The sequence below is a fragment of the Akebia trifoliata genome, chromosome 1 (assembly GCF_017979445.1).
Source record: "Akebia trifoliata isolate Shusen 1 chromosome 1, ASM1797944v1, whole genome shotgun sequence".
Taxonomy (NCBI): domain Eukaryota; kingdom Viridiplantae; phylum Streptophyta; class Magnoliopsida; order Ranunculales; family Lardizabalaceae; genus Akebia; species Akebia trifoliata.
In genome coordinates this window covers 31,399,360-31,412,769 of record NC_141375.1, presented here as the reverse complement: position 1 = coordinate 31,412,769, position 13,410 = coordinate 31,399,360, and the positions used below count along the sequence as shown (strand labels likewise).

General features: G+C 34.3%; 1 protein-coding gene across 40 annotated transcripts; it reads right to left on the bottom strand.

Annotated features, from left to right (window-relative positions):
- Positions 1-1,265: 1,265 nt before the first annotated feature.
- LOC147411745 (DEK domain-containing chromatin associated protein) lies at positions 1,266-9,241 on the bottom strand. 40 transcript variants are annotated; one of them, XR_015180917.1, is made up of 14 exons: positions 9,224-9,241; positions 8,703-8,784; positions 7,659-8,240; positions 7,534-7,567; positions 5,103-5,182; positions 4,850-4,925; positions 4,586-4,645; positions 4,448-4,517; positions 3,774-4,375; positions 3,581-3,656; positions 2,819-3,254; positions 2,486-2,671; positions 1,982-2,012; positions 1,266-1,681 (listed from the first exon to the last, which is right to left on the bottom strand). XR_015180917.1 is itself a non-coding variant. In XM_086451817.1 (14 exons), the coding sequence occupies exons 8-11, from the start codon at positions 4,336-4,338 to the stop codon at positions 3,198-3,200; spliced, it is 288 nt and encodes a 95-aa protein (XP_086307943.1). In that variant the 5' UTR covers positions 4,339-4,375; positions 4,448-4,517; positions 4,586-4,645; positions 4,850-4,925; positions 5,103-5,182; positions 7,534-7,567; positions 7,659-8,240; positions 8,703-8,893; the 3' UTR covers positions 1,266-1,681; positions 1,982-2,012; positions 2,486-2,671; positions 2,819-3,197. The 40 variants fall into 40 exon arrangements, 1 of the variants encoding a protein (XP_086307943.1); XR_015180916.1 differs by lacking the exon at positions 9,224-9,241 and adding an exon at positions 9,095-9,112; XR_015180928.1 differs by lacking the exon at positions 9,224-9,241 and having other exon boundaries at positions 3,774-3,986; positions 4,267-4,375; positions 8,703-8,897.
- Positions 9,242-13,410: the final 4,169 nt, after the last annotated feature.

Here is a 13,410-nt window from a genome sequence, read left to right as displayed (position 1 = left end):
GAAGTGAACTAGTTGTCTCATTGCCAATGGGTATGGGTCATACCCGTTTAACTGAATCAGAACGAATCTTAAAACCAAGCTTTAAAGCTTGTTTGTATATAATAATGTTGGATTTGGCCCATCATATTCAAGTTAAATCTGACCAAATTCAACTGAAGTATACTGCTAATAATCATCAAATCATCAAACTTTGTAATCACAGACTTGGATACATGGCTTTAAATCAAGTCATCTCAACTCTGGTTGTTTCTCAAAAGTCACTCCATTTTGCCTCATTGTTAAACGGGACAACTCGAATTAGTTTATTTGTGGACAAGATGGGATATGTCAAAACAAGTTTTAAAATCAAGATTGGATAGTTGATTATAAGGAAGAGAAGTTGAGTCCCTAGAGAAGAAATTTTTAAATGAAATTAGAATACATATGGGGAGTGTTCGGCTGACAATCTTAAGATGACAATGTTGATTGACAAAATTTGTCTTATATAACTTAAAAGTTTCAAATTGAGTTGATTTTTGTGAAGATAATCTCTATTGTGAATTATCATCGTATTGATTACTCTGTTAGTGGACCATCTTAATATTGATTTGGTCTTTAGATCGGACGGCTGTCATCTGCTTGAATTAGTGCAATTAAATAAGACCTAATATCCATAATTAATATAATCTTAGTGATGTTTGGGGGAAGTGGTAAGTGTTCCACTTCCACTACACAAGTGCATAATTTGTCTGTAGTGACGATGATTTTCTCTTCTTTACTTTACTAGCTAGGGCTGCTGCTGATGCTTTTATCCCATTAATAATCTTATGATCGTATGAAAGTGCGTGGGGACCACCACCACCACCGTCAAAGGTTTTCTTTAATGTGTGACCTTCAATTTTATCTACAAAATGTATTGGAGTGATAAGAAAGAAGACCTATAAATTAAAACAGTGTTTTTAAGTTAGTAATCTTAAAAAGTTTCCTTTCCCGGGGGATGAAATCAAACTGCAAATATTGATCACTGCGCAATAACGGATTCTCCCAACTGAGTTCCCATATTAAGAAGACAAATGGGGACCCCACCCTGTCGGATCTATTCTAATTATTATGGGGCATGATGCACCCTAACTTTTCTCAAAGTTGGAAAGTTCATGAAATAAATGGGAGCTTTGGGTCCACTCTTACACGTGGCTCACCCACTACTAAACCTTTTTATAAGAACCATTAAATCGATGGGGACCACTATATATACATATGATGCCATTGCCCACAAACATACCATGTGCTCAAAATTCTCCATTTAAAAAGAAACCATCATAGATTTGGTTCAGCCATGGTTATCTATGAACAATCAGATAAACAACAAGACAGTAACATTATCTATATAAGAGTATTACATTATGTTACATTGTATTATATGGAAGCTGGTCCTTCTAGGGAGGCAAAAGGGGTATCGAAGGGTAGTAAACAGTTGGTAAAGGAGAAGATAAAATATAATGTATCGATGTTCGTAGTATACTATAGTTAGGTTTCATACTTTCATCTAGTGTGATTGAGTCTCCACTTACTGGGCAGTAGGTTCTTGATAATCTTCCTTTTTGACTTGGTCATCTTTGTCATCCTCATTCTCTCCTGGCTTCCTGGATTATGATCTTTATATACGACTTTCTATGTGAGAGATCCGTGTCAAAATGCTTCGCTGAAAACAGGCAGTAGATTTCACTTACCCACAACATCAAAGTTTATCAAATGGGAGTAAATTATTCCTGACACCACATGTAAGAAACATGTACTGGGGTTCTGAACATTTTTTTTACATTTTACCAAAATATACTTAGTTGATGATTTTTTCCTCCTTTTTTTTTCTTTTTTTTCTTTTTTTTTGCTATGTAACATAACATTAATTGATGTACTATAAAGATGGCACAAGTGATGTTGATTATTGATGGTCCAGAAAACTAAGCATGTTAAAATGTACGTCACGGATTAGGACACGTACCTAATTGTTTGAGAATGTCGGTGAATGTTGCCTGAAAGAAAAATCCATAAAATACAAAGTCACATTATAAACGAAAACTGATGAAAAAACCAAACAAAAGATTAAATTGCACATGACATTAAAAAAAACTAATAAAAGTTGGGTTTAAATAGTTCTACTCAAATGGAAAAAGTAAAGGTTGAGCCAGGATATGAAGACCAGAAGTTCTCCCCTACCATAAACATGGCACATGGAATGAGATCAACCGACAATTCATTGAGTCCTACAATTGAAATCCAGGACAAAACTAGACCCAGTTTTATGATCCTAACCATCCAATCCATGCTATGCTGTGGGAAGATTGGAGTAATTATATGGCAGTTGGCAAATGGATATGTCCCCATGTCAGAATGTTTGGGTCATTGAAATTCTAAATCTTACCCTCAACTTGCAATGTACACTCAAGATTTCCTTCTGTCTAATGTTACTGATGGTTGTTACTGACAATGTTAGAAAGCAGCTTACCGTGTTAAAATCTGACTTCTTTCAAAATTTCAACAAATCACCTTCCTTATTTCATCTTCAGAGGGGACAGGGTCCACTGTGCATCTATCCTTCCTTTTATCCACCTTTTTACTTTCATGAAGCCATGAAAAATCTCAGGTCAGAAAGAAAACTTCAGTCCTTGTCACCTTTCTGTCCTTGTCTTCACTTCACAGATATAAAAATAAAATAATAAATGAGAAGCTTGAAACCAAAACCTTTTCCCCCTTTTTTGACAATAATAGCAAACACTTCCCCACTTCATTACAAATGAAGAAACATAAAAACAGAATATGGAAATAGCACAAGAATTACCAATTTTCTCCTTGTCTTTTTCCTTGGTTGATTTGTTCCAACTTGAGGATTTCTTCTTAACTGCTTCCTCATTTTTATTCTTCCTGGAGAATACTTTTGGACTTGTATCACCGTAATCATCATTCTAAGACTGCTTGGATGATGATTTTATTGGGGGGGGGGGGGGGGGGGGGGGGGATGAAGTTACGGGAGTGGCTTTCTTTGGGGTAACTAATTTTTGGAAGATTCCTTCTTTGATGATGACTTCCTTGAACCTTTTTTATGTTTTTCCGTTTCCTCTTCAGATTTGTCATTCTCCTCGCTTTCAGAATGCTCAGCAACCTCGTCTGGGAAACAACATTCTCATTTTCTTCATCTTCATCTTCTTGAGACTCATCCTTCATGTCAGGTACAATCTTCTTCTCTTTAGGAGTGTCATCAGTCTGTCTTCGTTTCTCTGGAATATGGTCAAAGATACAAAAATCATCACTAAACTGCATAATCTTCTTGACAATCAATTCTATGTTAATATTTTGAGTTTTTCTTTGTTTTCTTTTCTCTTTTAAACCCAAAGTTAACTCATAGAAATATGGACTGTTTTTCCAGAACACACGGGGCAGACCCAAAAGTATCATCATCTGTAATTCATTTTTGAAAGATAGCTGATAGAATCTGCAACTTTAAACTTACTAATCTATGGGAACATTTTTCCTATCAAGCAAAATTTACATCAAATCCACACATCCGCATAGTGGGGTTCGCTAGGAAAAGAGACACCCTTACTGTGAGCTTTGTAGTTGTGCCTCCAGACCTCGAAACTTCCTTTAATTTCTCTCTTACGCTTTTTAGCTTTACTTGACTGACAATATGTTGAGAAAAAGAAAAGAATATAAGACATCTGAGTCACACACACACACACAAAAAACCTCTCGAGTACCATCATCTAAAATAGTTTCATTCAAGCAAAAGAAAAAACCTGATCCTTTTCTGCAAGTAGCATGTCGGGTGTAGCATTTGAGGGGCGGCCAAAAATTCTAGTAGTTTGGTTACAATATCTTCCTTCATGTTAAAGTTTCAAGATCAGCTTCAACAGTCGAATAACATTCCAAAAGCTTCACAGTCATATGACCCAAATTATTCAGTTGGTGAGCAACTCATGGAAAGGCCATAACCTAAAAGTCGCATTGACCTGCTACTCTAAACATTCAGTCATGCAAAAGAAAAAAAAAATGGAGAGAGAGAAGGCTAATAAAGATGGCAGTCAAACAGCCAGAAAAGAAAGCAATCTCATTGGACGGCTACAACTCCTAGGATTAATTCCTTTAGATATAATCCGTCCAACAGGTATCGTATTGTTTAAAGATGGTGGTCAAACATCCTAAAAGGAAAGTAATTTCATTAGTTTGACGGGTACAAATATTGAGATTGATTAACCAGCATAAATATGTAGAAGTAATAATTCAACAAACCTTCCTTGTTGCAATTTTAGTAACATGCATATCAACAAATTGCAGAATCCCTACAGTTTCTCTTTGATGCATTTGTCAAATTTTCCTTTATTTAAGTTTTTTGCTTTTCCTGCAATTAAGCCAGAATTCAAATTAGGGAACCGAAGGAGATGCATCTGGCATAAATAATCAGAAAACTCACCATGAATATATCAAATCATCCACGTACTTAGACAATAAAGACAAGACAAAGAATTTGAGTCCACAGCTCCCTGAAACGTAGAACCAAAGGCTAAGATCAAAATGTCAGAATCTCTTCTATAAGTACGAATTTCTTTACCTCATTCTCATGCTACACAAAGCCAGAAAACTGTGACAGGTTGCTTTTGAAACGAAATGCCTACAAAACAAGTCACAAATGCCAGATTTGGGATTGTTCAACAAAAATCGACTAACCAATCCAAAACACAGAAGTCTGCAAATATTTAACAAGAATGGTTGAATCACCTAAATTCCACAAAAATTGAAAAGGAATGATAGAATGACGCTAGCATTACCATATTAATATATCATGGTTTCATCCTAGCTCTCCTTTTACATGTACCTGAATTCATACCATACAATTGGTGACCCACGCCATGGATAGAGCATAACCCCAAAAGTGCACCAATTCAATGTTCCTAACCATACAACAAAAATTCCTACGATAAAAGTCTAGTCCAAACCAAGAAATTCCAGACAACTTTAAGTTTCCAAAACTCGAAAGTAGATTTAATAAGAGCAAGCATTCATAATTACTTGGAACGGTATGAAACAAAATAAAATACAGAAAAACCACCAGTAACATTTGATATTACCTTTCCCCTCCTTCCAAAAAGAATCATGTGAAGCATTTTACTAGTCTCATCGATCTTCATTCTTGATACCTTGTATGCAACTGAAATATCAAAATATGAAGCGTTAAGATTCGAACTCTTCTGTTTCTCCATGAAGTAAACATCATGTTTTGAAAATCACAACCATCTAACAGAAAAGAAGTACAAGTGAACATCGATAGAGTGCCCATCATCAGATTCACCCACACCAACAGTGACAGGATTATAAACAAAAGTACGTGTTGCAGCAGAGTACAACTGATTATAAAACTTTCTAGAATGTGTTCCACCCGAAACAAAATATACAAACTTAAAAAACTAAGGGCAGAAAGATCAGATATACATGTAGGGATAAAACATCGCAACAAAGATAAATGGCCTATGCTGCAAATGGAAATTTATGAACTTCACACATGCACAATGGTGCAATAATCCAAGCACTGCCCCAAGTACCTAACTATTAAGGTCGGCTAAATGAATCTTTCTTTTCAGCCATCGTATGATCCTCAGCTAATGTGCATGCCTTCTTTTTTCAGCATCCCCTTACTTTTTAGAGTCTTCAACCTGCACCAGTGCATCACTTCTCTCTAGAGTCATCAATGGCCTTGCACATGAACATGATCCAACCATCTTCGATGGACTTGCGTTTATTTTTTCACCAAAGTGAGCAACTCCTTTTTAATTTCTAGCTTCGATTTAATTACAACTTTTTAAGGTGTCAAAGCTTTCACAAACTTCATGATTAAGGCCCTGCTTGGTACACTACAAATCATTTGCACTATAAATGTTTTGCAATGCGAATGGTTTGCGATGAATGATTTACTATTACTTGGTAACCATTGGGAAATCTCTTGTGAATCTTTTTTTGTGCTTGGTTAGTCTTTGCAATAAAAACTTTCATTGTGATTTTGCAAATGATTTGCAGTGCTTTATCTGCCACAAATCATTTGTTGAAATTTCTTAAGAATTTAGGTGATCCATGCAAATTATTTGCATTGTGTAACCAAGCACCACTATAATTGATTTCAGAAAATTATTTGCATTTGCAAATGATTTGCTACCAGGCAAGGCCTAAATCTAAAAAGTTTGCAACTAAAAATCAAGAAAAATTAAAAAAGGGATAGTTCGGTATTTTGCATAAGGGATCAGCTTTACGTCAGTACTGATCAAAGAAAAAAATCAGCTTTAAGTCAGTATTTAGTTGCTCTTGTTATATACAAGAATTGATTGCCCAAATTCATTTGCAGGTGCCTTAATACATGTTATTTGCATATGGCATAGTGTTACTCAATGAAACCAGAGAACCAACACAAAATCATAATTCTAGTGAGTGCTATTTTGGAGTCCAATGGCTTTAGAATAATCAAGATCAAGACAAAGCACATGGTATGTAACTTTAGTAATGGCACAAGTAGAAACAAAAGGATTCTAAGAAATATTATAAATCGACCATTTTCGTTGCCTTGGTTCTGAGATCCATAAGAATGAAGAGATTGATGAGACTTGTCCATAAAATTAGAAATTGGAGGTTAAAGTATAGGTGCGCACTTCTAGAGTGCCATGTGACAGATACATCACAATCAAATTAAAAGTAAGAGGAAACAATGTGTTCATAAATTAAGCATAGAAGAGATGTAGAGCTAAGCTAGATGTTTGTAAAGAGTGAGAAAGATAAAATTAGAAATGAAAGCATTCATAAAACCCTAATAAATGATAAATTAAGAGGAAGACAATTTAGACAGTTTAGTCATGCGCAACAAAGCCTGAAAACAGCTCCAACTAAAGAGAAATGTGCAAGTTGAAGGTTCTAAAAGAGATCGTATGTTTTGGACTACCAAACTCTCCATAATGCATACTCAAGTCTTATAAAAATTCGCCTTATTTTTAGTTCCACATTAATGTAACGAAACAACCATCACCATCATTATCTTCTGACATATCTCAAATCTCAAATATTGGGTTGATACAAATCCTACTTCTCCAATCAACTCTATTATTGGTCATATCTTCAGTTGAAGCATTTATCTTCATATCTTTTCATACTACCTCATCCATTTCATTTTCTCTGGCTCATCTGATCTCTTAGATGCCATGACTTACAACAAAGTACCCATCACTAGAATTGTTGTCAATCTTCTTTGTGAGGTTATACCTAAAAACCCTCGAATGTTATCATTTCTATTTTTTATTTTTATTTTGTCTTTCCTAATCTTATGTCTCATCCATCTAACCAACTCCATCTTTTCTATGCTCAATTTATGGACATTTAATTCATTGAGTGCTCAACATCCAGCTTCATAAAGCATGTTGGTCTAAATATAAAAATAAGGTTATATAGTTATACAATGTGAGCTTTCATCAAAATATTAAAAGGCAAATTAAAAATGAAATTAAAAGAATTACACAAACATACCATTTGGTATATCTTTTAGTGCAGTGCCCCGGCCCTGCGAATTTCAAGTGTACAAGAGAAACCAAGTTCCAGAAAATCAAACATGCAGAACTCAAGAACAACAGAAAAAAAAAAAAAGAGAACACCTTCCCGATAAGGATCTCGTTCGCCTGCTCTTTCTGGATAGAAGTAACCAACCTCTCGACAAACTTCCGCTCACATGCAGGACAATCAAGAGATAAAGCAGCAAGTGTAACTGGTTCATTACCTATTTTTTCCTTGCCATCCTCTTTTCCCTCAATATTCTTTACCCTCCATGCTTATTCGATCCTTTTTCCTCTTCACTCTCTTTTTCCTCCTTACTCTCATCAGACTTCTCGTCATCATTCTTGCACTCCTCTTCCTTGGACTCATTGTCGTCCTCCATTTTCACAGTTTCAACTTCCTTCTCTTGCATTGATTCATGGTCTTTATTCAAAGCCTCAGTTTCTCTATCTTCTTCAATTTCTTGTACCCCATTTCCGTTGTGATCCTCATTTTTTTCTATTATGGCTTCGCCTGTATGGTTAGGTGGGCAATTTCCATTTGCTGCCCTGTCAACTTCATGTTGCTTCCGCCATAATTTACCCGCACTTCGTTGCCAGTACTAATGAAACCTAAGAGCTTAACTAACTTCAATCCAAGTGTCTCCCATAAACATCTCCAAAATCAAAATCTTATATCAAATTCTGAGCAGAAACCAACAAGAGAAAATGTTACAATTATATCATCAACCAGGACTCTTAAAAGAAACACTAAAAGCTTAACAAAATGGGAATTTGTGACTGAAATTCCAATACCATATACTGAGTTACGGACCATAAATAGATCAATACGCAGCGCGAAAGCAAAAAAATACAACCTTTAAGTACAGAGGGGAGATCAAACTACCACTAATGAATCAAATAAAGTGGAAATCTAGGGATAAAAAAAAAAAAACCAGTCAGTTAAAAACAACTAGAAATTCTTCAATAGGAACAACTATATGGAGAAAAGTTATAAAATTAGACGAAATTTCAAAACCCCAATCAAATGAGAGTACGTTCCGCCATTAAAGCACCTTAAACCCCATAAAGATATAAAAATACCAAAAAACAAAGAGCAATATTTAACAAAAAAAAAAAATTAAAAAAAAAAAAGAAAAAACTTACAGAAGATTCGGAGATCCGAAGATTGGAAACGCAGATTCTCTCTCTCTCTCTCAAAAAGATGATTCTTTTTCCCTCCCTCCAACTGTCCAACATCAAAAGAATTGTTTAGGTAATTTGGTAATAACCCTCTGGGTTTTGGTGAATATATTAGATACCCCTACATTTTCTAAATGATGATGTACACTCTGACCTTGGTTTATAAGAGAGAACATAAATTTTACTTGAGTACCCTTATATTCAACCTCATGCAAAAATGTCTATTATCTCTACCCTCTTCAATCTTTAATATGTGAAACTTAAATAGTTATGTTGGACCGAAAAGGTTTAAAGGTCAAAATAAGAGGATGGATACCAATTATAGATGCAATTTCTTATGCTATCTCGAGATCTACATCTCTGATATTGATTTTGTTTGTCTTGAGCGGTGGGGGTGGCTGCACCACAATCTCTTCGACGATCTAATCAAAAAATAAATACAAAAATGAGCAAAGTTTTCCCCTATTCCCAGAATCAGAACATACCTTTTGTGTGTTGCTCCCTTTTTATTTATAGAGATTCTTTCCTGGTTTGCACATGATTTCCCTTGATATTATCTCCCTTCAAATCTGGTGTATCAATTAGAATGATTTTTCTTCCTTTTTCGGTCCAGATTCATGGAACTTTATTTTAGTAACGTCCACCTCAAATCTATGTAAATCTCTAGATTTTCGTCATGTTGATTCCGTGTATTTCAGGGTTTTATTTTAAATCCATTTCTCAAACTCAGATCCATGTGTCCCTTCAATCTCTCGAACTCAGATCTACGCGTATCTCCTAATATTCTTGGGATTTGTGTCATGTGTTATTTACTCTAATGATTATCCACACCAACCATGGTCTTACAACCTCTTGCAAGATAAGCAAGATGACTCGAATGATATTTTGAAAATCTCGATTGAATTAGTAAAAATTTAGTCGAGTCAATTTTGTAAATTTTGATTAAAATAATTAAGTTTTTTAGAATTTAAATATTTATCATGTAAATAAAATAGGATTTATGACTGATTAATCTACCTAATTTTATTAAAAAATATAATTATTTAATTTAAATATATGTAAATAAATTATTTTAAATTGTTAAATGGTTTGTCTTGTCCAAGATGAGTTGACTCATCTAAGGCAAATCGGTTTTGTCCATGATAAGACGTCAAATCAAATCTTGAAACCATGATAACAACGAGCACCACATCAAGTGAAAAGTCTTACTTGACTAACTAAGCCAAACATTTTAACTTTAAAAAAAAAAAGGATAATTATAAAAGCACCATACGAATTAATAAGGGTAATCACATCATAGTCAAATTATTTTATTTTGTATGAGTTAAAAGTTTCGAAATTGACGTATTTTTTATGAGGATGGTCACCACAATGAGAAAATCATCCTCACAAAAAATAAGTCCATTCCAAAACTTTTAATCCCATCAAAACTGGTTTATAAAAAAGATGAACAATTTATGATTCTTGAATTTGTTTTGATGGAGTTGCAAGTTTCAGAATAAGCTAACTTTTTGCAAGGATGACTTCCTCATTATAGAGTTCATCCTCACTAAAAAAATCAGCTCGTATCAAAACTTTTAACCCATATAAGATAAAATAATTCGGCTATGATGTGATTTGCCCTTAAACGAAGTTAAGACGAATTACTAGAAGGGTAGGACAAGACCTTAAGAAGGAGGATGAAAAGTATGATTATTTTAAATTGAGAAGATCACCACAATGAAGAGATCATCCTCACAAAAAATCAGCCCATTCCAAAACTTCTAACCCCATCAAAACTTGTTTACAAAAAAGATGAATAATTTACGATTCTTGAATTTGTTTTGATGGGGTTGCAAGTTTCGGAACGGGCTGATTTTTTGCGAGGATGACCTCCTCGTTATAGAGATTATCCTTACTAAAAAAATTAGCTCGTATCAAAACTTTTAACCCATATAAGACAAAATAATTCGGCTATGATGTGGTTTACCCTTATTAATTCGTGGGGTATTTTTATAATTACCCTAAAGAAAGAAGTTAAAACGAGCTACTAGAAGGGTAGGACGAGACCTTAAGAAGAAGGATGAAAAGTAGGATTATTTTAAATTGAGAAGAATGGTTCTAAGGATATAATAAGAAATAGATTCACAATCTTTTACATTGTCAGACTACTATTCAATATTTTGTTCAAGCCATGTCAACTCATATGTGAGATGAAGTCACATTGAAAAATACCTTGCTTTCATTTGCATTTGAATAGAAAATTTTGATTTTAGATTCTAAGATTTATTATCTTTAATGCTTAATTCGCTAAAGTCATCAAATGTAAAAAACTTTCTTCACCGTCATCTCATTAATTTAAGAGAGTTATTGTTGACAAACCCTACTTTTAATGAAGAGTCCTGATGATATGACTCCTTGATGAGGACAAGTTTGGGAACCATAGATCTGTACGTCTCGGAATACACTTTTATGGGGAAGTGCAATCATGTATCTTGAGGCGTACTGATCTACAGCTCCCAAACTTGTCACGTCAAGCAATCGGTTGTGTATGCCACTTGGCGAGTCATATTATCACAACTCTTTAATTAATACTTCTCGATATTTTAAATAATTTTTCACACCCCAATTAAAGATTAAAACACACTTTTCAAACATCACAAATGTTTGGTTCAAATTATAATCTCAAGACTACAAAACATTATTACACTCGTTAAAACAATTTCAATGGATTATCTCTCAAATATTGATCAAGACTCTTAAGGCTATCAAAATAACATTTTTTTTTTCTTTTATGGATTTTATGGTCCGGACTTCAAATGTGGAATTAAAAAGCATTTTTAAATCGAGGGCAGTTAAGAAACGGTAAAGGTTGATGCTTTAGATCTCTTTCCAAGTCTGATTCGATTTTCACGAAGTCCCGCAAAAAATTTGGCTCTCAAATTTTGGACCATGGCATGTTGTCGTCCAACCTAAATAAACATACCACAATGCATTGGGTGCTTAAAAATTGATAGATTCCTACATAGAAATTGTGGTCTGTGGATTCCTTAAATGGCTTGATGATGTTTAAGTTGATATGATAAAGAAATTGTATTAGAAGGTGTATTACTAAAAAACCGTTACAATGGTAGCCCGCAACAATTATGATGTTTTTTTCTATCAATAATGATTTTTTGATGCCCCTAGCCCCCCCCCCCCCCCCCCCCCCATAAAATCATAGATCATTTGCCTTGAGATATGTGGAGCCGTAAGTCTTTTTCTTGTATTATCCTGAGGCAAATGACTTACGGGAGGCAAATGACTTACGGTTCTATGGCTAATTTTATTATTATTTAAGAATCATGTAATGTTTTATTTAAACCATACTAATCATGGTCCTTGTAATATTATCAAGTTGCAATAGAATTCAATTCTTATTCATGATATGGAAGCCATGATCTCTTGGTCTTGGTCCTTCGATGGGTGGCAACTGAGCAGAGTCGCTCGAAAGACACCAATATCATCATTAGTGGTACTCTGCCAATATTTTCACCATCATAACGTATCAACAAATCTCCAACCATATATATATATATATCTTGCCTTCAATCCTTCAACTTTGGCAATCAAAAACCCTTGTTCTCAAGATAACATCACCACTACTAAAATGCAATCACCTCTATGGAGTCTCTGTCATTGATGTCAACCAGTATTTGTACCTAGTAATTCCTGTCATTGTTTCACTTTGCGACTTATAACAATTTGACACAATGCCATTATCGTAATTATTCATAAAGATGCAAATCAGATCAGTCACTAAGTCTTGCACCTCTTGGTAAGCTGCAAATCTAATGCATTTTTTGTCGTCATCCATGTTGTTGCACCATGGAATGCAAGATGAATCCACTCGCCATTGATTTTTGACCTTTCAATATTGTCTATTCAATGCTTCAAAAATAGAAAGCCCTAAATTCCATTTGACCCAAAAGTGGTCCATTACTTGTCTCAAGTAATATATAATGGCCTAACGAGCCTCGAGCCTTCAAATCTCCCATGATCAAGTTCTCCTCTTTAAGACGCTCATATTGGGCTAATAGAAATCTAGGTCATTTTCAAGGATCCATAGATTTGGTGGGGTAAACAGCACTTGAACCCACGACTTCAAAGTGGTTTTGCAATGTGATGAACCAACCAAAGCATGGGTCCAAGCACCATAACTCATTATTTATTCTTTTCTATTTCTCCTTTTATCTTCTTATTGAAAAATTCTTATATTATTCAACAATGACAGATTTTTTTTTTTTGGGTAAATAAGGGAAAAAGGACATCATATGAAGTTGTACGAGAAACACTGAATCACATATGACAAGTTATGGTGTAATTAAATAATTCTATTAGAATTTTCTCAATATAATTAGTAAGCAAGTGTATCAAACTATCAATTAAGGCACAATTAGGTTTTTCTAATTAGGGAATATGTTTGGTAAAGTTTTTATTTTAAGAGTCAGTTATCTTTTATTTAAATCCTACTCATAAGGTTCCTTCAATAGTATCAAATTTCAATTGAATTCTTTTCAACCCTGAATTCATCCTTTTAAAAAAAAAAAATAAATAAAGGGTAGGTCCTCAAATGCAAGTGTGTTTCCATCTGAATACCTAATCTCTATTTAAAAAAATTAAAACACAATCCTTTAATTAAGTAGCAATATAT